Source organism: Elaeis guineensis, chromosome 8, assembly GCF_000442705.2.
Source record: "Elaeis guineensis isolate ETL-2024a chromosome 8, EG11, whole genome shotgun sequence".
In the NCBI taxonomy this organism is placed as follows: domain Eukaryota; kingdom Viridiplantae; phylum Streptophyta; class Magnoliopsida; order Arecales; family Arecaceae; genus Elaeis; species Elaeis guineensis.
The window spans coordinates 131,855,565-131,878,161 of NC_026000.2; the positions used below are offsets into that span (position 1 = coordinate 131,855,565).

Below are 22,597 nucleotides of genomic sequence, written 5' to 3' on the forward strand. Positions count from 1 at the left end.
ACAGGATAATACACTGACTAACAGATCTTTGTACTTCAATAAAGATGGCTCTCATCAACATGGATCACCGATTTCAACATCATTCCAAGTAATGTGGCCAATGTAATTAACAACTTTCCACCACAATCCATTCTGTAACAGAATGTTGTCATCTTCAACCATTAACGTCTCTGCTGCCAACCGAAGAAGATACTGCACCACCCGGCTTGCGATCCACATCAGAGCACAACTTAAAAAGAGGCCTTGCATCTCACTCAAAGATCTCATACGCTGCTGCACATCTTGGGACTACTAACTCACTGCCAACTGACATTTTTCCCGTGGACCTAAAACATCACATCCATGCAGCCCACATACATAGCAAACAAAGTGAAATGTGTCGTGAGCGCCAATTAACCCCAGTTCATGGGTTATCAGTTACGTAAATATCAACTAAACATCAATTTTATAAATGTATAATGATATTCATATAAATTTAATAATGTTTTTTAATTTACTTTTAATCAAGCTGAACACAAGCTGCTCAATGACAGCTCATTCATTTCACATAAAATTATTGAAATTTGCGACCACCGATAAGACGTATAATGGCTAGGAAACAACCAATGATAACCAACGGAATGCTAACTCTCGGAAAACCTGGCTCCAACATCGATTTGCTTTATCAAAGGCAATAGGAGACAGACGCAAAAGCATAGACAATAAACCAATACAAACATCTACTATTAATTATTTCAGCACATATTAACAACAAATGAAATGCTAAGGTTGGATGAGCACGGCAGAGTAAATCCATGCTCCTGCTGGTTATCTTCCACTTATATCTTGTTGATGCTCTTCCATGTTCTTGACTAACCATGAATAAAAAATATAAGAAACTGATTTACATGAAGCCTAAAAATTTATACAGGGCAGAGGCTTGTACAAGATTTGACTGGACAGCAACAATTAGCACCATCCGATCCTCACAGCATACTATCTACCACTAATAATTACACATGAACTACTGGAAACCAGACACTAGCAAGGCTCGGGCAATAATACCACTTTATAAGAAGGCTGAAGTATCATCAAGAACTAAGCCACCATAGAATCATTCTCACCTTCGTCGATGCTGCTGCTGTTGCGCTCGTGCTATTCTATCTGCATACATTGGGAGGCGAACTATCTCTGCAATCTCATCTAGAAGCACTTCTTCGGTGATATTGTCATTAATACTCCGCATCACCTGTTAAGAAAGCAGTTAAGTATTTGAAGAGCCTGCTACATGACTGTCATGCAGCAAAGCAAGATCAAAGTAAGTACCTTCCGATAAGTGTTAATATCATTTGGTGTTGCTTTATCTGTTCTGATTCGCATGCACACCCAACAGCCTCCATCTGGATCCCAGGAGCACTCAATGATATTTCCTGAAAGGGATGAGACATCCTCTTCGCCTACACAGATACAAACCTCATTGGCATTTAAAGAAATTATAATGTCGGAACTCAACGCTAATTTGTCAATAACAATGAGAACGTCAACATCGTGACAAAATTAACTAGAAGAAACTGATATAAAAAGGTGAATTAGCAGAGGATGATTTAGAGCCCAAATAATATAAACCAGTATGCTACTTCCCGGGCTGCCGGAGGAGGTTCTCCTCAACGATCCAACTGGATGCAGCAAGATCAAAGTGAATGGAGACAAGAAAATGAGGTACTAACAGCTAGATTAAGAGATGATTATGCCTTGATAGCCCGAATCTAAAAGTACATTTCCATTTCCCCACTGGCGTCCACACAAAGATTTTCAGAATCCCAGCAATAGATCACTGCCACCTCAAACTATGAATTAACTGCCTGGAAAAAGCTTAGCTTGCTTTCAAAAAATTCTATGCAATGAAAATGTTGTAAGTCTTGTTCTTCTTATGCCCACGAATATAAGCAACTACAAACTGCCTTCAGAGGTCAACCAAGTTCCCAGGATGGGGCCCAAATTGAAGATCCTGGCAAGGGATTTATTTTAAATTTTCACAAGGCAGTGCTTTCCACATAAATGCCTTTATTCAAATTAACTCAGTAGGAGGAAAACTTTTATAGCCAGCACAAAAAAAAAGGACATTTATGGAATAAAGTTATCGTCCACTATACAAGCTCCCAATATAAATATAGTAGTGAATCGGGTGAATGGAACAAGCTTAGATCTGTTTCTCATTGCTTCTTGATCTAGATATACAACTCTCAAGCATTCGATCAAACAATCAGAACCACAGATTCAATACACAGCCGTGTCTATATAAATAACATTGCACAATATATTAGATACACTAATAGAATAGTTTAAGAACCTAAATCAACACCAAGCAACTGGATACAGCAGGGAGAGAATGGAACAGCGAAAAGTGAACATCATAGAAAATATCATACAAGAGAAGAATGATGAATAGCCAAAATAATTACCCACCTCTAAATATAACCCGTACCCCATCCATGAGTTTCTTTTTACCTCTCTCAAAAAGAAAAAGCAACTCGCGACTCTCACTTCCCACCTGAAGACATGAAACAAAGATATTAAGCCCTCTAATACCTATGCACAAACATGAATTTAGAATCTTAAATGTAGATAATAGTATGCCATCAATTTACGATTTAATTGAAGATAAAATCATAATATCAATATTTCATATATGAGGTCATGAACAAACCTCAAACAGAAAGTCAACTGAGTTCATCTCTGGATACTTCCACTTTAAAAGACCTTCATGGGTACGAGGCACATAAGGATCATCCCAACCCTAGCATAAGAAAGTAAAATAAACAAACACAGGTCATTACACTATATGATCAGTACAATAAAGTCATTATAGAAGTTTATCCCAAAAAAAAGGCATCAAGCTTTTTAGAGATCACATGGAGAGCTTTTGAAATACACAGTATGAAGGATATATTGACACATACGGTGTACATGCATTCATATTGATCTCTCCAAGAAAAGGACCACAACAATGATGAAACAAAACGATATTAAATGACAACTTGCACGGAAATGAGAGGTCTCCCTAAGACGTGACTAATATCTTGCACATATTTTCCATTAAAAAATGTTATTGGAGACAAAACTCCATTGACACAACTGCATGTTGGATTACTGTTGTGATACAAGATATAAACACCTAGACAAGCTTTACAACAATTAAAAAATTTTATGTTTATTCTTGAGCCCAACATTTTATTTATAAATGACATTGCAAATTCAAGCAACACACATTATCTTGCCAAACATATAAAGTGGAGTTGCATGTTACTTTTTCATATTATCTTGCCAAAATTTGAGTAAGAAGCAGGATATTTTAGCATACAGAAACAACTGAGATATTCCACTCACAGCTCAACCTGATTATTTCAGAGATCCTTCAAGGGCAAAACATGCTTGATGAGGTTACCAAGACTTCCTGAACTTCTAATTAACAAATTTAAATTATTAATTAATCAAGTATGCAATATATTTTTCAAGATTTTCATAAGCTTTTCCAAATTTGTGACACAGAAGTTACTCACCATACTCAGCTATTGAAAGATCATTAATACTCAACTTCACCCAACATTCCAGATTTTTGTGGACTCACAAAAGAAAGAGTATTTTTGGAATTTTTTGCATGAAAGAGATCAGGAATATACTGGCATTGCTAAAGGTTATTTTTAATTTTACCCAAGGTTTCAAGAATCGGTACTGAGACCCGTACCATTTCTTGCTCGGTACAGTACGGCACCGTATCATACCGACCTGTACCGACATTAAAAAAGTCAAAAAAATTCCCACCCACCAACACTAAAAAAAAAAAAAAGAAAACCGTACTGAACCATACCAAACCGAACCCATACCGCACCGGACTAGACTGAACCATCTAGTTTGGGCGGTTCAGGCAGCATACCGGACGAACCGACCGGTTCGATCTGGCACCCCTTGTTTTTCGAAAAAAAGGCCCGAACTGGACCGGCTAGCTGCCGGTCCGGCTCAATTAGCCCCGTACTAGCCGGTCCGGTTCGCCCCATACCAGCCCGAACCGGGCCAGTACGGCAAACCCTAATTTTACCTTTTGATTCTACTATTTTAGGCTATTGTAGGGTTCGCTTCAACTGGATGACAAGGTAACATTGGAAAGGAAATATGTATTTGCTTTTGAAGGATCATGACATGAAATCTCTTCACTAAACTGGTGGTGTTCTAAAATGATGGGATGGTTAGATAAAAATGTGAAACCGATTCTACTCTTAGAGACAATAAACAAGAGAAAGAATATGTTCAGGGGGAGGGACCAAGATATGGGTATGAATACAGTAGAGTAGCAAAAAGCGCAATTAGTAAAAATATTAGTTGATTCCCAAACCTCAAAAAGGACTATGTCCTAAAGGGACCATGACTCCGAAATCCAAAGACAAGAAACATTAGGTTATAATTGTTTTTATAAGACTCATAGGTTTCAGTAAAGGGCAAACTAAAGTGATTAGCCAACATTTAGTTATGGTACCTAGGAAAAGGGCCAACCAAAAGAGATGAGTGAATGGAATAAGCATCCGACTTTTCAGTTTAGGTCTATGTACGCCAGCATCGCAGACCCCTCTTCTCTTCTGTTAAAAGCGACCACCACCTTTCAAAATTGTTGCTTTAGGGTTTTATTTATGGGAGCCCATGAGATGTAAAATCCTTTATTTTGAAAATTGAATAAAGAAATTGGTTACCAAAAATTTGAATAAAGAAAATGGGTGTTTTCTTCCTCTGGATACACACCTGTTCCTCTGCCCACCTCTTCTTGTTAATCTTTTATGAACAGCATCACCTAATTATTTTTTCCATCTTGGGTAATTTACTTACTCAAAATCTATATACCTGCTTAAACCTTTTTTTCTGCAACATTGATTGAATTTGATCATCTCTCATATTTATATCAGTTTTTTTACAAGTTTTGTTATGCACTCACATTTCTTCATTAAACTTCACTAATTCTGTCCACATCAGTTTTGAAGTGCCTAGCGAATTTTAGTTATTGCGTGCATGCTCAATCTTTTTTGGCACATAAAACTCCAATATCATTTTCTTTCCCACCTTCGCATTCCTAAACTCTTTTAAGTAGCTGTTCTTCATCAAAAGTCATATATTTCTATGGCCAGATTTTCATGACAGTAACCAAGAACTTTCATAGAACACACTTAAGCCTTCAAAGGACCTTGAAAATGCTAGCTGATGTCCCCATTACATTAGGGCTGCATGAAATGTAGGACAATTAAAATGCAGTAGTGAAGGCAAAGCACTTGGTGAGACAGCATGGTTTGACTTCTTCAAGGAACTAAAAATTTCAAAACAAACTTTTATGACCAAGTACCTGAAATATAAGGCCATCAGCTGCATGTGAAAGCTTTGGAATGAACTCCTTCAGAAGCTTAACAACTGTAGATAACAACCAAAAATCCTTCCTCCTAACCTGGTTAAAATAAATAATAATAATAATAATAATAAATGACATATAAATCAACAAGACATGGAGTTATATACAGAATTACAGATCCTGAAAGAAATTACAAAATCATTGCATCATTTTAGATCTACTTACGCTAAATGGTTCCATGTCATATCTGTAAATTGGATTACTTTTGCCTTCGCATTCAAACTGTTTTCTCTCATAATTCCGAGGCCGAACCACTTCCTCCTCCAGTAACTTCCACCTTTCAGAAAAGGGCAGCTGCACCATGAAATGATAATATAGCATCACGATTGCTTATGCAACAATTTATAACAGTTAAGAAAAAGAAAAGAATAAAATAATAACTCTAAAAAAGAAAAGTATAAAATAATAACTCTTGATCTGGTAACCAAAATCAAGAATGCATTCACGTAGTCAAAAATTTTAGTTCGCAGCAGTGATAACTAAATGGTCATATCATTAATTTATTACAACAATACTGAGATGAACATGGCATGCAATTTCAGCAGGAACCCCAAACCAAAACAGAGGTTCACTACATACTTCTGAATGAAGAAGGCCAGTGAATTTGAGAAAATAAATGCCATTTTCATTATAGACATATGCAACAAACCAACTAATTCTTGTCCCAATTATCCGAGGATTCCTATTCAAGCCTTTCTTTGATGTTCTTTCAAGGAGCACTTTCAAACATTTCCTTTATTTTTATTGAGTTTTACACAAGGACTGCAAAACCAACCTGAACCGCCCGGTTAACCCAGTGCAGAACCTGGTCATTTTGCAGGTTTGATACAGGAACCAGTCCATACAGGTCTGTTTCCGCCCGTTATCGACCCGTACCACCCAGTTTCGAGTAGTATCATGATAAGGAGCGAGGAAAAAGGGGCTGGGAGCTATCTCAGCAAATGATGCATATTGTACAATACCAACCTAGGAAGCACGAATACAGCAAAATCGCTGCCTTACCCGTGTTAGATACGTTTCCGATACGGAAACATCGGGGACACAATGCGATACGTACCCACAGCGTGTCCGGCTGTTTTCCCTCTCTTTTCTGATTTTTCCAATGTCGGATACGGCTGGGTACTGAAACATTGGTGTTTTTATGTTAATTTTTTAGAATTTTTGTTTGTAATGACTATGCATTAATGATGCTTACTTTTCAAATATAGGTGCTTGAGTTATAATTTATGTTTATATGTTAAATTTATCTTGAGTCTTTATGCTTCTATGTCAATATTATATTAATTTTATATTTTTTTAATATACTGTATCCCAGCCGTATCATATCCTATATTTAACAATTTATCATATCTCCATATCCATATCGTACCGTACCCGTATCCCGTATCATATTTGTACTTCCTAGATACCAACCATACCATACCAAACTAGTGATTTTACTGTTAATGTACATGATACTGAGATTGTGGACCTTGGTTTGACATGTTGCTTGTAACATTAACCGTCCACCTTCATCCAAACATAGGACCAGCAGCAGCTGTTACATATACCGCAGTTTGTAAAACTACTCTATCATTTGCCATTTCTTTGAAGCATCTTGTCAGAGTTAAGCAAAAGATTTGCAACAGAAGATTTTTGGAACCCTCTTGATTTTAGGTTTAAAAGAAGCTTAGAGAAATAAGTTTGTTGCCATATTTGACTACCCTAAAGCAACATAGATATTCAAATAGCCATGCATCAGATTGTGACTCAAACAAAAGAACAGTATATTATAGTCTAACATAGCATGAAACACAATCATCATTTTCTTCAATTTAAATTAAAATTATAGTATTTAGTTCATTTCAGCATGAAATTGCTGAAAACAATGCAGTCATTGCCCTAATCAGTATAACATAAGTTTTGTGGTTTCAATATTTTGCCCAAAACTTTGAAATCAGAACCAAAACCCTTCCTAGGGCTGCAACTGAACTGATCTTGATTGAGTCTGGCTCTGATAAAGTCAGTTTTGAACCTATTTTCAAGTCCGAATTTTAGGATCAAGCTTCATTAGTTTAATATTTATCGAGCCTAATTCAAGCTTATTTGTGAATGGAGCTAAACACAGGCCTAACCAATCATCTTCATAATTCCAATCATGCTGAAATTAATTCAAGCGTAGAATCAGGCACAGGTCAAACTTGAATTGAAGCTTTCTCCAGCTTGAACTAATATCTAACTGAGTCAAACAATGAAGCTTAGAAGACAAATAACATTTTATTTATCACAAAACATGAATCTAAAAAATTATTAAATGTATTATGAAATAAATTATCATGCAATAAAACAGAATGATTTTGTAACTAAGCCATCAATTAAAATTTCTGTATGATAGTGTATATATTTGTCCTAGTTTTGGCTTGCGTTACACATGCATTGTTGGAACTGAGGGTAGGAGAAAAATAGTAATTGTTATAAGTTGATTTACTAAAATTGCGAAAATGTAACAGAGTAAGCAGAAAAAGAAAACACAATTTTTCTATAAGAAGCCATTGTACATAAAAAAATACCTTGTCATAGTGTTTTGACCAAGGTTTTAAATCCCGTCGGACGAGGCTGTCCCGATTTTTCCATGGAACGGAATGCCATCCCATCCCATCCTGATACTTAGGATAGAGGATATCCTAAGATGTCCTGATCGGGATGTCGGGATGCTAGCGGGACAGCCATGTCCTGACATATGGGATGATACCCCATCCCGATATCCCGCAGGATGTCCCGTTAGAACCTGAATCCTTAGTTTTGGCATACATATTATTATATTCTTGATCCCAATATTTGCATATTTTATATCCCGACTCCCAAGTCAATCAAGCTGAAAGTAATTCAAGCTGGGAATCAAGCCCAGTTCAAACTTGAATTGAAGCTTTCTCCAGCTTGAACTTACATTTAACTGACTCAAACAATCAACCTTAGAAGACAAATAACATTTATCACAGAATATAAATTTAAAAAAATATTAAATATATTATTAAGTATATTATCATGCCACAAAACATAACTAAGCCATCAATTATAATTTTTGTATGATAGTGTATATATTTACACTACTTTTCTGGCATGTGTTGCACATGCGTCGCTGAATTAGGGATAGCAGAGAAAATTAATTGTTACAAGTTGATTTACTAAAATTGTGTAAATGCAACAAAGAGTAAGGAGGAAAAAACACATGATTTTTCTCTAAAAGTCATGGTACCTAATAAATACCTTAGCAAGTGTGTTATTATATTCTTGATCCACAATATTTGCACATTTTATATCCTAACTAGCGAGGACATTAGATTCATGATACAAACACTGACAAGCATTCCCAAGAACATCTAATATATTTTATATAGGAAAATATTCATAAATCCTTCACCAATGAATGCCACCACAAAAATTGTTATGGGTGGCAATATCTTTTGGGTTTGGATTCCATTAAATATGGAATCCTCGATGGAATAAATTCACATCACATATCAATGCCAGAAAATGACATTCATAATTCCTGGGTCTTGGTTAATACATTAGCCTTATAAGCAAAAATCAAACAAACAAATATGACATTGCAACCCATTTGCTATCATACACTTAATCTTAAATGATGCATCTTGATACCAACTTCCTGGTTGATTTTCCTTAAACATCTTGCAAGAACTAAACAACAAAATTAATCATAATATAGAAAAGCTCTTGGACTTGTCTTTAAACTAAAGATGAAATACTTTCATCCATGCTTTCAAGATATTTTGTTTCAATTCATTTGAACCTCATGTAGCCACTTGTTCAATATCTCCATTCCAGCTACAAGTTGATTTCAGTTATAGAAAAACATAAGATCCGGATTCAAGATCCACACCCAAAGATTGACATGAAATTCCTCCACTTATTGTTCTTCCAGCATTTTCAAGCGTTTCTAATCATTCTTCATTAGTCATAATAGATTGTAAATTATAGAATATAAATCCCACAAGTTGTTTAAACATCATCATAAATATTAATTAAGAAAATAGTTAATCTTAAGCAAGATTCGTTGTCTCAGTATCAGACCCCATATCAGTACCATCATATTACAAAGTCCGTATGCAATTCAATACGGTATGAGAAGGCATACCAAGTGTTGGTACGTTATGAGACACTGTACTGGCACGAGATCGGTATGGTACAGGTGCACCAGATTCAGTCCGGTATGACATTCCACGATCTCAAGTAATTGACACATACTGTCTAAGACCATGATTGCAGCATGAGTAAAATCATGCATTTCAGAGACACGTTCAGAGCTAGATAATCATACAAAATTTTACATGATAACCCGGTGTCCTGGAATACCATGTCATGTGGGAGTGGGGTGGGGGGGGGGGACAAACTTGCACATCAATAAGCAAGATATCTTAAAGGAAAACAAGCATGGATGGATGGGAAGGAGAAAATAAGAGGACAATGGGCAACAACCACATACAAGGAAGGAGAACAGAGAAGGAAAAAAAGGAGGTGAATGAGGATACTCTTATGATAATCATTTATAGGTTAAATCTTGTTTGCATCACAGGAAATGGTATGGATTATTAACCACAACATTCAACAAGGGATGCAAATTGAGTCCGTGAAATATTACAATAGCATTTAATACCTCTACAAACAAGAAGCAATACTAATCATTTTTGCAGCACTACCAACAGAATCCACCTGACAAGTAACATCATCTAGGAGCATTTAGCCTTCCCAACAAGCTTGTGTGAAAAGAGAATGGCATATATTCTTAAACACAAGGGCAGTATTTGAGAGCTTATTCTGCTTTTTTCGTGAAGCTCTATTTTGGCCTTGTATACTTTCAAAAGTGCTACCAATTAGGTGATAATGCTGCTTTATGAGAATGATGTAATTCACTTTGGCTTAATAAACTATTATGATTTGTGGAGCAGTTATTTGATATTCTACTAAGTGATTCTCTTAATTCATGGTTTTTTATTACAACTCCAGTTAGTGGATTATTTAAGTTGTTAGGATCAGGTTAAACTTTGATCAAGCTAGGCCTAGAACCAAGCTTGAATCAAACTTTATACAAACTCAAATTGATTTTGGTTGGATTGACTTATCAAGCTGTTTGAATAAGCCTAGCACTTGTTTGAATTTGAAATCAGGGTCAATCAAATCAAAAGAACGAAACCTTCAGGTTCAAAATTATTTTCAATGCTAGCTTTGATTAAACAAAATCAATCTTGGTACAGTAGACACTAAATTCAAGTTCCAAACATTGAATATCCAATAGAAGCCTATAAATAACAAAATAAATGTCACAATAAAAACAATACCTTGCAACTAGGACAACCTCATCCTAACCTAAAGTTGCCCTTGACACTACGAATTAGTTTCCAAAGTATTGAGAGAATAGTCCCAGAGTCTCAAAAGCAGCCTGCCTTAGAACTTCTAAGTTCAGTTTGACTAATAGTTGACCCGTTCTGCCAAGTTTTGGTGCATCTGAGGGTTCCAAAATGCGGCCTGCCTAACCAGTATATATTAACATGATGTATGAAACATCAGCGCATCTAGGATGAAGAAAAAATTGTCCCAACTTATATTTTTAATCTGTTGCAACAGCCCCTTACAAGTCTTTCAGAAAATGACTTGGCAGTGCAACACCACAAACTATTCTCGCCTAGCTTCCTGAAATTATTTTTTTTTTCTGATAGTAAACATTTCACCTTGAATTTGATGATGAATACATGAATTACTAGGCGCTTCTGCTTTCAAATACTCAACCATGCCAATCATCTTCATTTTCATCGAGAGAACATGGCCCTAGTATGTATACATCCATTAGTATCAAAGTACAAGTGTCACAATTGGCAGGGTGCTACCAATGGCTGACTCCTAAATCACTGAGCCCATATGGTTTGCCACATGGAAGGCCACCCAATCAGCAATGTCGTTCGCCTCCCTATGGACATGCACTATCTCAAATGCTGCCAACATGGAAATTAATTTCCTCAGATCTTCTAGGATGGGATGCTTATCATCATTTGGGGTCCGCAATCCAGAGATCCAACTAATCACAGTTTTAAAATCCCCCTCCAGAACAATGTTGGGGGCTTTGAGGACCTTGCTAGCATGAACCAATCCCTCCCAAGCTCCCCTCAATTCTGCCAATGGAACAGTAGCATCGTAGAGATGGCATCCACCTGCTGCCACTAATGGTAAGCTCTGATTGTAGATGACAAAGCCAGCACCTCCACTCACGCCACTATTCAAAACAGTACCATCAAAGTGAATCCTGAGGAAACCATAAAGGTGGAGGCACCTAGGTGAAGCGAATCACCCTGGGTGGCATAGAGACTGCAGAAGAGAAGCGGCAGTTTTCTCTAGCTATCAAAGACCACCGACTAGCATGGCTTGCTTGGAATTGTTGGCATGTGATTGTGCTTTCACGATGGTGACAAGGGCCTTGTTCCACACCTTCGAACAGACACCAGTTTCTGGACAACCAAATATGATAGATGATGTAACAAGTTATAATTATCTTGCCCATACTTCCACTATTCATGATTCGTCTCTCAGGTGCATTAGCAGTGCATCTAGGGAGTGCAGGGGAGTTGTAGTGATGCCAAGGTTTCAAGTAGTTTGCTAGACCTTGCAAGCCTGTGAGTAATGTAGGAACACATGGCTGACCATCTCATCCATCTCCAAACAGCTATGGCACCGGAGGGAATGCGCATCCTGCAGTACAAGCACAAATCGGCACGAAAGCCGGTCCCAGGTCACTATCCAAAGCAGAAGAGTTACTTGAGGATGAATGCCAACCTTCCAAATCCAAGCAACATCATTTAGCACCACTAGAGGCAGACATATTAGCTCGTACAAGTCTTTTGCTTTAATTTCAAAGGAGACTGACCTCCCAACGCAGCCTGTCCAGACACCTTGAAATGGGAATTGCCATGGCGAGGATTCTTTTGGTCTGGTCCTCTCCAAACACCTGAGATATAAAATTTTCATTCCATCCCCTTTCCCCATGTACAAGGAGGTTCATCACTTATGTATTCCAATTTGCTTAAGTCGATGATCATCAGGGTCCAAGCAAAAGGAAGAGTTGGAAGCCAAGGATCATGAAGGACACTAAAGAAACTTCCATCCCCAACCCTCCATTTAATACAAGGAGCCACCCTATCAAGAAAGGGCATCACTGCCTTCCAATGGGGCAGTTGGCAGGAATCTGCTGTGGTCATACCAATCCAAGCCTAGTATTTCACCTTCATCAACATGCATCAAATATTATAAGGTTCCATCAGGAATTTGGCAGGATGTTTGGCAAGGAAAACCTCTTGATGGGACCAATGCCAGGATACCCAGACCGCCACACCAAACTGGATGACAAAAAGTTCCCATGAAATCAGGTGAATCTTCCTTACTTCATCCAATGCGCCCCACAAAAAATTCCTCATAATTGCTCCAACTTGAGGACAATCAACCTAGGAACTACTGAATTCATCATGAAGTCTACACAATACCGACCTAATGAGAGTTATCCTACCCATCATAGATAGAGACCTCCATTTCCAACCTTCTAGCCTTTCCTGCACTCTTTGAAGGATAAAGCTGCAGTCCCGAGGGCTCAAGATTATTCAGGAGCCCCTTGATTTGCAGTCTCACTGCTATTTTAACTTTTGGACTGAATTTTACAGCAGACTTTTATAGATTAACCTGCTATCCAAAGATCAGGCAGTAGTCCAAGATAACCCTTCTAAACACCAATGAATTATACATCATGGCCTACTCAAGAAGCAAGCAATCATCTGGAAATAAAAGACGGGCCTAAGGATGTGTGGCCAGGCTAGGATGATATGTTGCTAATGCACAATTGTCTACTGCCTCCCACAACATTAGAGAATCGAGACAATGCATCCGCACAAACAATGAAAAGGAAAGGAAGCAGAGGGACAACCCTGGCGCAGCCCAATCATTGAAATGGACTCTGTGGTGCCATTCACAAGAAGAGCATAGGAGGATCTCATGACACAAGCCCACACCTAACTGATCCAACAATCATGGAAGTCAAATTGTTGTAGAGGATGAACGATGAGTCCCATCTAACCCGATCATAAGCACATTCCTTATCAATCTTGATGGCCATAAGAATTCTGTAGATCAGGGCCCTGAAATCATGCATAAACTCCTGGGCTAAAAGGATGTTATCAGAGATACCTCTACCCTTAATGAAAGCCCTATGCTATGGGCTAATTAAGGAGCTTAGCACAGGCTGCAATCTTGTGACCATGAACTTCATAATCATCTAACATAGTGTAGTACACAAGTTGATTGATCTAAAATGAGCAGGCTCCAAAAGCTTGTCTTTTGGGGGGTAAGACAACAAGTGTGCTTTTCCAAGCTTCAGGCATTGAGTTCATTGAGAAAAATTCCTTCACTACCTAGCATATTTCTTTTTGGATGAGGAGCCAATATCTCTTGAAGAAGAGGGGGGGAAGCCATCTGGACCTAAAGACCAGTCATTAACACCCTGATGTGGTTTCTATGTCTCCTCCCGATAGTTGAAAGGTGGAAAATTTTGAGTTGCTATCTCCTTCTCTGAGCTAAGTGATCATGGATTTCTACTTCTAAAAGATCTCATGTTGATAGAGGAGGGAGTGAAGGAAAGCAAGACTAGACCTCAACAAACCAACATCCTCGGCCAAGAGGCCCACTTCATTGGCCTCCTTTTGCTGCAGTAGAGAGATGGTGGCCTCAACGTCCTTTAGTGTGACAGCCAACACAAACATGGTTCAGATGCTTCAACTGCCACTTGGAAAGCTCCAGCTTCCGTGTCACTCCGTATGTTACATCACTCAAACCGAGGTACTCCAAGCACCTCTCACAATATTCCAAGATTGAGGATAAGCAAGCCAATTTTTTTCAAAATGAGGGTGAGTAGTAATGGGAATAGACATATGGACAGGAGATGGTAATGAGCAGATGATAAATAGGGAAGATGGCACGCTTGGTAGCCCAGGAACTTTTGGATCCAATCCCACATTGCAAAAGCCCTATCAATGCACTCCCATACTCTGACAGCACCCAAACAGTTATTACACCAAGTGTATTGAATGCCAGCAAAGCTCATATCATGCAAACTATTAATTACAATGAATTCTTTAAATTCTCTGAACCCAATTTTCTAGAAAAAGGATTTACCTCCATGCTTCTCCATCACCCATCCATACAATCAAAAACCCTCTCGCAATTAGAGTGAAAAGACCCTCCCGAAAAGCAGCTATAGCCTCCTACAATAAAACAACGATGATATTCTATATCCGTATAGACCGCTACGAGGACCTAAGGATCTCGGTTCATTTCAAAGATAATTGCAAGCACCTCCTGCTGGAAATTATTAAACACATCTACTTCAGCAACACCACTAGACAACTATTATCCCACCCAAAAGACCATGAGATCCAATGGCATAAAAACACTAGTCCCCCACAAATCTACGGTGAGCACAATCAAGATTGCATCTAGACAATCTAGTTTCAAAATACAAACACATGGGGATTATGTATCTGCACTAGTCTTGAAGTAGTTGATAAAAAAGGGTTTTACCAACCCCCATAACATTCCATAATAGAGAATTAGTATGAGGTTCCACCAGTACCAGCACCATCAGCCAATTCAAGGTGCACCCACCAGCCTTTGTCTAGATGTATCACTCTCATTCTTCAGGGAGTTTTCTCCTTTGCCCTTCTGATCTTTGTCACCACCCATTCATGGTTGCCTACTTGGAGCAGTTGGTCTTCACAGCCGCTCAATGGCTGAATGTTGGCCTCACCCAAGGTGGGTGCTTGACCCATCTTGTCCTCCAACAGATGTTCCTTGATGTTCGTCAAGTGGATTACCTTTATCGAAGGTCATGTTTCTTCCACCAAGGCACTAGATTTGGTCCCTTTTAAGGGCTCCGTGTATCTCCCTCCATGTGTGGCCCATGAAGGGCTGTTTCTACCTAGCGAAGGTGGTGCCCTCAAGTCCCTCCAGCTAAGCATCGAGTTCCTGTTGGAGATTTTAGGCTTAAGTTTGCTGGCTGCTTGCCGGTGGCCTCAGCCAACCCCTGCTGTTGGCATGTTAATCTTCAGCAAGCTAGGGCCTTATAGCTTAGGCTCTAGGCTAGAAGAAGATGATGGTCTATTTGGGACCAAGCTTAAGCTAGCTACCGAGCTAGTGATGAGTGGCAAGCCTTTTCACTCCACAAAGACCTAGCTTGCCTAGCCTGGGTTTGTTTGGAACTTAGGCCAGGCTCAAATTGGGCCTCGCCCATAGCCAAGTTCTAGGAGCGAGTCAAAAATCGTCCATAGCCAATTAGGGTCAACTAGCTGGATGCCCTTTTGCTTCTGCTTGAGCTAGCATTAATGCTGATGAAGGCACGATTCGGCAACCACCATCACATGAACTTCGCTAGCTTCTACCATCCTTCAGTGTCCAAAGAAGAGTTCGGGGAGTGTGACTGATTTGGAGGGGATTTGGCCCCTAGGCTTGCACCTACACCAAGAGTTTTTCTCTGGTCATCAATATGCCCTACCCTAGGCTGCCTACTACTTAATGTCATCAACCATAGGCCAAACAGGTGGCTTTGGTGACCACTTGGCACGGGCCTTTGATCTACATTGGCATATGTTGAGGGGTTGCCATATTCTATTCCACACGAACGAAGTTATCTGCTCGGAATAAGAGAGGATCACCCTCCATGCGAGCCTCTAGTATGGGGAACTTGTCTTCCTTCTAGTGGCCAAACCTTGAATGAAGATGCTGGGCATCAATGGCAAGGTTATGTTGACTAGAATGCAAAATTCAGGCATATACAAGCCTCTTAAAAAATTGATCCACGAAGTCATCGAGCAACAGAGGCTTTCCACCTACTACGGCAATGTTCAGAATCGTCTCTTTCCAAACTCAATTGGAAGCTTGGGGAGCTGCATCCAAATCATGGCTGAGCAAATGTCATTCTCCTTGAGGATAAAAGCCAGCGACTAGGGTTGAGGATAACAAGCAATCTACCACGGCCTCCTTAAAAGATCAGCATCATGTTCAGCTTCAATCTTGAACCTGAATAGAAGATGGTCATCCACCATGGTGAAACACTCCACCTCGTTGGGGATTTTGGTCTTCATTTTGAACTCCTTTGTGACCCAATCGATGGGCAACTTATGACCCAAACTTTTACCCTTTATTTGGTATGAAGGATGTATTAGAGGAAGGATGGTTGAGGAAGAGGATGGATGGATCTTCTATTCATCCTTTCATATTTGGTGAAATACGGAAGGATGGATGGAAATAATTACCTCATCTTTTTGGTATCGAAGGAATAAAAAGAAAGATGGATGGTATTTGTATGGCATTTTCACAAAACTATCCTTTGATAAAAAGTATTATTATTATCAATTTATAACACTTATTTATACTAAAAAAATATAGCAATATATAAAGTTATAATCTTTATAATTTATAATTACATAAAAAATTATATAAATATTTAATTTTAATTTATTTTAAGTTAATAAATAATTTTATAAACTAACTATATATGAAAAAAATTATTTATATATTACTTATATAAATAACTAGTTAATTCATAATTTAATTTAAAATAGTTATTACTTTTATACAAATAGTTAACTAAAAAATAGTGAATATAAATAAAAAAGATGACAATTATAATTATTTGTATATAATTATGAAAATTATGTGCCAAAATTAAAATAATTAGAACTAAAATTCAATAGTAGAGTAAATAGTATATATAATAAAAAATATATATAAATAAAATGAATGAAAAGTGAAGAAACATGGACAAAAGTGAAAAGTAAAAAAGTGAGGGTTTTGTCAAAATGTTAACAAAGGATAATTTCGTCAATGCAAAAATCCACCCTTTACATGCTCCATCCACCTATATTTTTGTCAACATAAAAATCCACCCTTTACATACTACATCCACCTAATATAGATAAAATAAAAAATATATATAAATAAAATGAATGAAAAGTGAAGAAGCGTGGGCAAAAGTGAAAAGTAAAAAAGTGAAGGTTTTGTCAAAATGCTAACAAGGGATAATTTTATCAACGTAAAAATCCACCCTTTACATGCTCCGTCCATCCTTGCATCTTCTCAATATAGGAGGATACAAATTGGTGAGTCTGGATAAATGGGCAATTCTTTCATTTCATCCATCATTCTTAAGATTTTTTGAACCAAACGGTGAATGAAAACTATCCATCCTTCCAATCCTTCCTATCATGAACCCAACCAAACACGAGAATAGCAATCACTGCTGTGAACTTCCATTCCTTCCATGATTCCTCCATGGCTTCCTCCGAAAGATAACAATACAAGTGAAATGGAATTATAGAGAAGCAATCTCCTCCATGATCTTCTCCACCTTCCACGTGGGCGGGTGAGCATGACCCTAGGCCACTCTTGACCATCCCCTCCAAACGACTCCAGTCCGGTGCTAGGAGTCTCCTTAGTCTTCCTCTTGCTTGATGTCGCATCCATTCTTGGTTGGGGGAAAAGTCACATGATGATCTTGTTAGGTGTTCGGTGGAATGTCACGTAAAGAGCTACAACAGCACATCGAGGCATCACCTATGCTTTTTATGAATTTACAAAAGATAACTGAAAAAACATGTGATCTTTAGGTATTCATATATTATTAGCTCAAAGATTCAAAAGTTGTGATGCATATGTACGCTACTTTAATGACAAACTCAATAGTAGACCTCAATCAACATGCTTGTTCTAGCATGAGATTCTGTGTAACCAAAGATTCATATTGTAATGGTTCCAAAAAGAATTTTAAAACCATTCTTACTACCAAATATCCAATTCATAAATTTATATGGTAAAAAATTGCAACCATAACCATCAAGCATTATCTCAACCATTTAGGGTGGCTTTTATTGATCTTCATTCTCCAAGAATTCCTATCTAGAGGACCTCTACAATTTCAAGTTTTCCATATTTTTCCTCACAACTTCCATCCATGTTACCTTAGGTATTCTCCTCCAACCTTCCACAAAAAGCACCTGTTCATACCAGAGCCTGTTCAAACCTTCGTAGCACGTGCCCGAACCATTTCAACCGATTCTGCATCACCTTATTCTTCATTTTTACAACACCCACACTCCTCTAAAATACTAATTTCTTAATGCAGCCTTTCTATTTTTACCATACGCCCACCTTAACATTCTCATTTTTCCACACTTGTTTTCCTGAACCATTTATTTTGCCCAACAGACAGAGCCACACGGCATTGTGCCCCTTCATGTTATTCTATAAAATTTTCCTTATAGTCACCAAAACATGCATCAGTTACATCATAACCCAGTAATATTTGCGGAGATGGTCCCAGCATAACATTCATTGGAGACCTCATCATACATTGACTCACTGAAGATTTATGAACCAAAAGCATCACTATATCGAATAACAAAGTTATTTTTCAATAAAAACTTATAAAATTCAATAGGATGTTTTCATGCTGCCATATATTTGCTTTTAATTACCATAACATGGGAAAAGGACTGTATCGAGGCACTATGGAGAAAAGACACTAAAATCTTTGGCCATAACTAAATTTTGTTCTAGTATCACAAACTTACAGCACTTAGAATTCCCACATTAAAGGACTGTTACCAACATATCTTATTTTGTTCAAGTTTCTTAATACAATTGCAAACATCCATGTCTGAAAAATTCATTGATTTTTCACTAGACAGAATCACACAGATTTTACAAGTACTAATCATTGCACCAATCATGTCGTGCACCTTGCCATGGAGTCAAACTTGGATTTTCTTTGACAGCATTCTCTTCCACACCAGGAACAACTAGATCACTATAATCTCTAGATAATTTCCAGGGAATGACCTCTAAGCTGCCAGTCAAGTACTTCTCAGATTGCCATGAGCTGGGAGACACCAAGACTTCTTTATTCTGTACCCTGTAGGACCGACCATAACATAGCCAGACCACATTCTAATACCACATTGATCAATCTACTTAAGGGGCAAAAATAGCAGGAACTGTACCGAACCGTAGCAGCAAGATTGAGAAATCTCATAATACTCAGTAGCTGGAATTCTCCAACCAACATGAAATACCTGATCTTGAAGCTAGCATCACCAACACTAAACTCATCATATGCTTCCAACCTCCTTTTTGCCCTTGCATCCCATCTTTCTATTATATTCTACCAAAACCAAATATGCATCAATTTACTATATTATCTGAATTAATGAATCATTTACTCCTTAACATGAATAGAGATGCCAAAAAAATAAATTATGAAAACAATTATCCAATGCATAAAATTTTAGTTCTGATAGAATTTCATGTCACTCGATTCAGGTCCCAAAAATTTGTGCGCATCACTCCTTTGCACTTACCCAAGATCTACTCCCAGAAAGAACCAGAACCAACTTTCAATAAGCAATACCACTCAATAATCAGTATCAATATTATAACATTCAAATGCTTGCTAGCACCATATTAAGACATAGACTCTAGTAATAACCAACATTTTACAATAAACAGGTTTTGGCGAAGAAATACCCTTTATTTTATCTCCATTCTTAAGGCAAGAAAAGCTTGAAAAAAAAATCTGACCAAACCTTGCCAAGTGATGCAAGTCAGATGACACAGAACGGGAATGGGTATGGGCTAGATAAGGTTCTAACTGACCTAACAAACTCTTAATTCAATGAAAGGCTCTTGAGAACAAGAGAACAATAGACAAAGTCTGAAAGAAAATTTTGATTGAATGGTCTACCCCAACTGAGCTTTTCCAAAGACTATTTATAGCCGTATTGTAGCTAAGTAGCATTAAATAACATTAGAATCTGAAATCTCCTAAATATCGAAACAGAATCCCTTAAATATGGTATTTGAAAATTACAATCAGAATTCTCCTAAATATGGCATTTGAAAACAAGAAAAATATCGAAATAGAATCCTCTAAATATGGCATTTGAAAATCAGAAAATTTGGTATGGCTAAGTAAGGAAACCAAATACCAAAAAATATGCTATAGCTGGCTAACCATGTAAAATGAAAGAGCCATGATTGTAGTTTTATTCTTGACCTAATCTTGACAGCTGTTGATCCGATCAATCCCCTGTAATTCTATTCTGCATCATCAGCTGTTACAGCTTACAAAATTGCACTTCATGCGAGCAACAACAACAACAAAAAAGTGAATTTCCTATTTTCAACCAAAAATTTAATATTTTGGTCGCATTTTAATTCAAAACTCTGCTTATACGACCAAAACAAATCTTAATGCATCAAATAGACCCAAATTGCTAGTCCACAATTTACAGACCCTTAGACGGTTCTATTCTAAAAAGCAAACTCCAATACTTTTCTAAATGCACCACAGTTCATCCTAATATTTTGCTTCAACCAAAACAACTCAGACATCTATGCATGTTCCGACATATAATACACTATCTTTATTTAGGCTCATTTTGAAAAGAAAGTTTTTATCCTTCCCGCTAAAAGTAAAACAGTTTCATTTACTTAAAAGATAGACAGTTTCAAGTGAGCTCATATTGGAACAAATTAATATCATTTGCTTCAATATCCCCTATTCCCTATTTGCTTAAAAAGCAGATAGGCTGCTTAAGGAATCTAGAACAGAATGACTCATCTCCAAACAAACTCAAGCTTAAGAAAGTATGCAACCAAGGACAGGTGCAGTCAAACTATGCGCCCATTTGCATTCACTCAAACAATATTCGCATGCACAATCACTACAGACCATTTGCATTCACTCAAAAAATATTCACATGCACAACCATAGTAGTGTGAAGCATGAACATCAATATGAGTACGGATACAACATGACATGGATCTCTCCAAGAAGACAAATCTTTGAAAAGTAAGATACAATATGGCTAAGATGGGCCAACAAATAAATATATATTACTTTTACAACTACATAAAAAAGCGCCTATAAAGAATAGTGAGTTATTAAAATAACTATACATGCCAAGCTGTGCCGTCTCGGTACCGAATCCCACACCAGTAACATCCTATTACAGTGTTGGTATGCAGTTCAGTTCGGCATAGTAGTGCCGGCATGGGGCAATACGGTATACCAATAGGGTACTAATACGATACAGATGCCCCGTACCGGTCTGTACAGCAAACCATGGTACATGCCTTGTATGGTAGCATTGACATCTTCAAAATCTATCATTTAGTCATCATTCCAATTAATGAACTACAATCCATACTCCATAGAATAATATGAACATTACAAACATCAAAATAAGCTGTTCATCATTAAAAGACCAATATTCATTAAAAAACAAAAGTGAAGCCCTCCACCTCATCCTTTGAGGCACTGACATAATCATTTAGGCATATTCAAGAAGTAACCAAGGTGAATCCTAGGCGCACCCAAACCACTTTTGAATTTTGAAAAAAGGATACTCCTTATTTTTATTCAAAATGCATCCATGAAGTATCAGTATCTGAAATGTATTTATTTTGGAGACAATATGGAAATTGAAGTATCCATGCTTTCTAGCCGCAATATATAGCCCAAAACCATTCCACCTCTTTCCTGAGCAAGGTGTTCTCATATACAACTGTGAGACATGATCAAGAGAATTTAATACTAAATTAAATTGTGATTCAAAGTGGCATGCCTTAAGCAAGAGCACCATGCTTGTGACACTAGGATTGAAAAGACTCAAGCTTGAGATACCACTCAGCTCGTTATATAATTAAGTAAAGCCCAAGAAGCCAAGTTGCTTTCAAGCCAAACTCGAGTTGTTCTGAACATCTTGTTTGAGGAATTCTGTGAGAGCAAAAGATCCCACAAGGCTTCCCACGCGTAGATTTTTAGCTTATTGCTACAGTTACATCTCTAAGATACAATTAAGACATACTCAAGGTTTTAAATACAAGTACTGAACTCTATACCATATTTCTATAGGAATGGTATGACATCAGTACAGTATCAGTATCAGTATGGGTATTGACAGTGTATATAAAAACTAACAGCACTAAAGAGAATGAAAAGACACTGGTACTGGCCACTACAGTCGGTATGGTACCGATACATATGGTTTAATATCCCAGCACCAGTACCTGTGCCAATCCCACATC

At 37.6% G+C, this 22,597-nt stretch overlaps 1 protein-coding gene across 7 annotated transcripts in view; it reads right to left on the reverse strand.

Moving 5' to 3' along the window:
• Window positions 1–697: 697 nt before the first annotated feature.
• Window positions 698–22,597, reverse strand: part of LOC105049618 (uncharacterized) — a 47,231-nt gene continuing 25,331 nt past the window's right edge. For 5 of the 7 annotated variants that reach the window (XM_010929337.3, XM_010929334.3, XM_010929336.4 and 2 more), the window contains 6 exons: window positions 5,591–5,719; window positions 5,363–5,461; window positions 2,687–2,776; window positions 2,446–2,530; window positions 1,306–1,436; window positions 698–1,228 (listed from right to left, as the gene is read on the reverse strand). In XM_010929337.3, coding sequence (XP_010927639.1) covers window positions 1,100–1,228; window positions 1,306–1,436; window positions 2,446–2,530; window positions 2,687–2,776; window positions 5,363–5,461; window positions 5,591–5,719 — 663 coding nt within the window. In that variant the 3' untranslated portion in view covers window positions 698–1,099. Of the gene's footprint in view, window positions 1,229–1,305; window positions 1,437–2,445; window positions 2,531–2,686; window positions 2,777–5,362; window positions 5,462–5,590; window positions 5,720–19,370; window positions 19,671–22,597 lie in introns of those variants that run through there. The other 2 variants (XM_010929338.3, XM_029265951.2) reach the window with 2 other exon arrangements.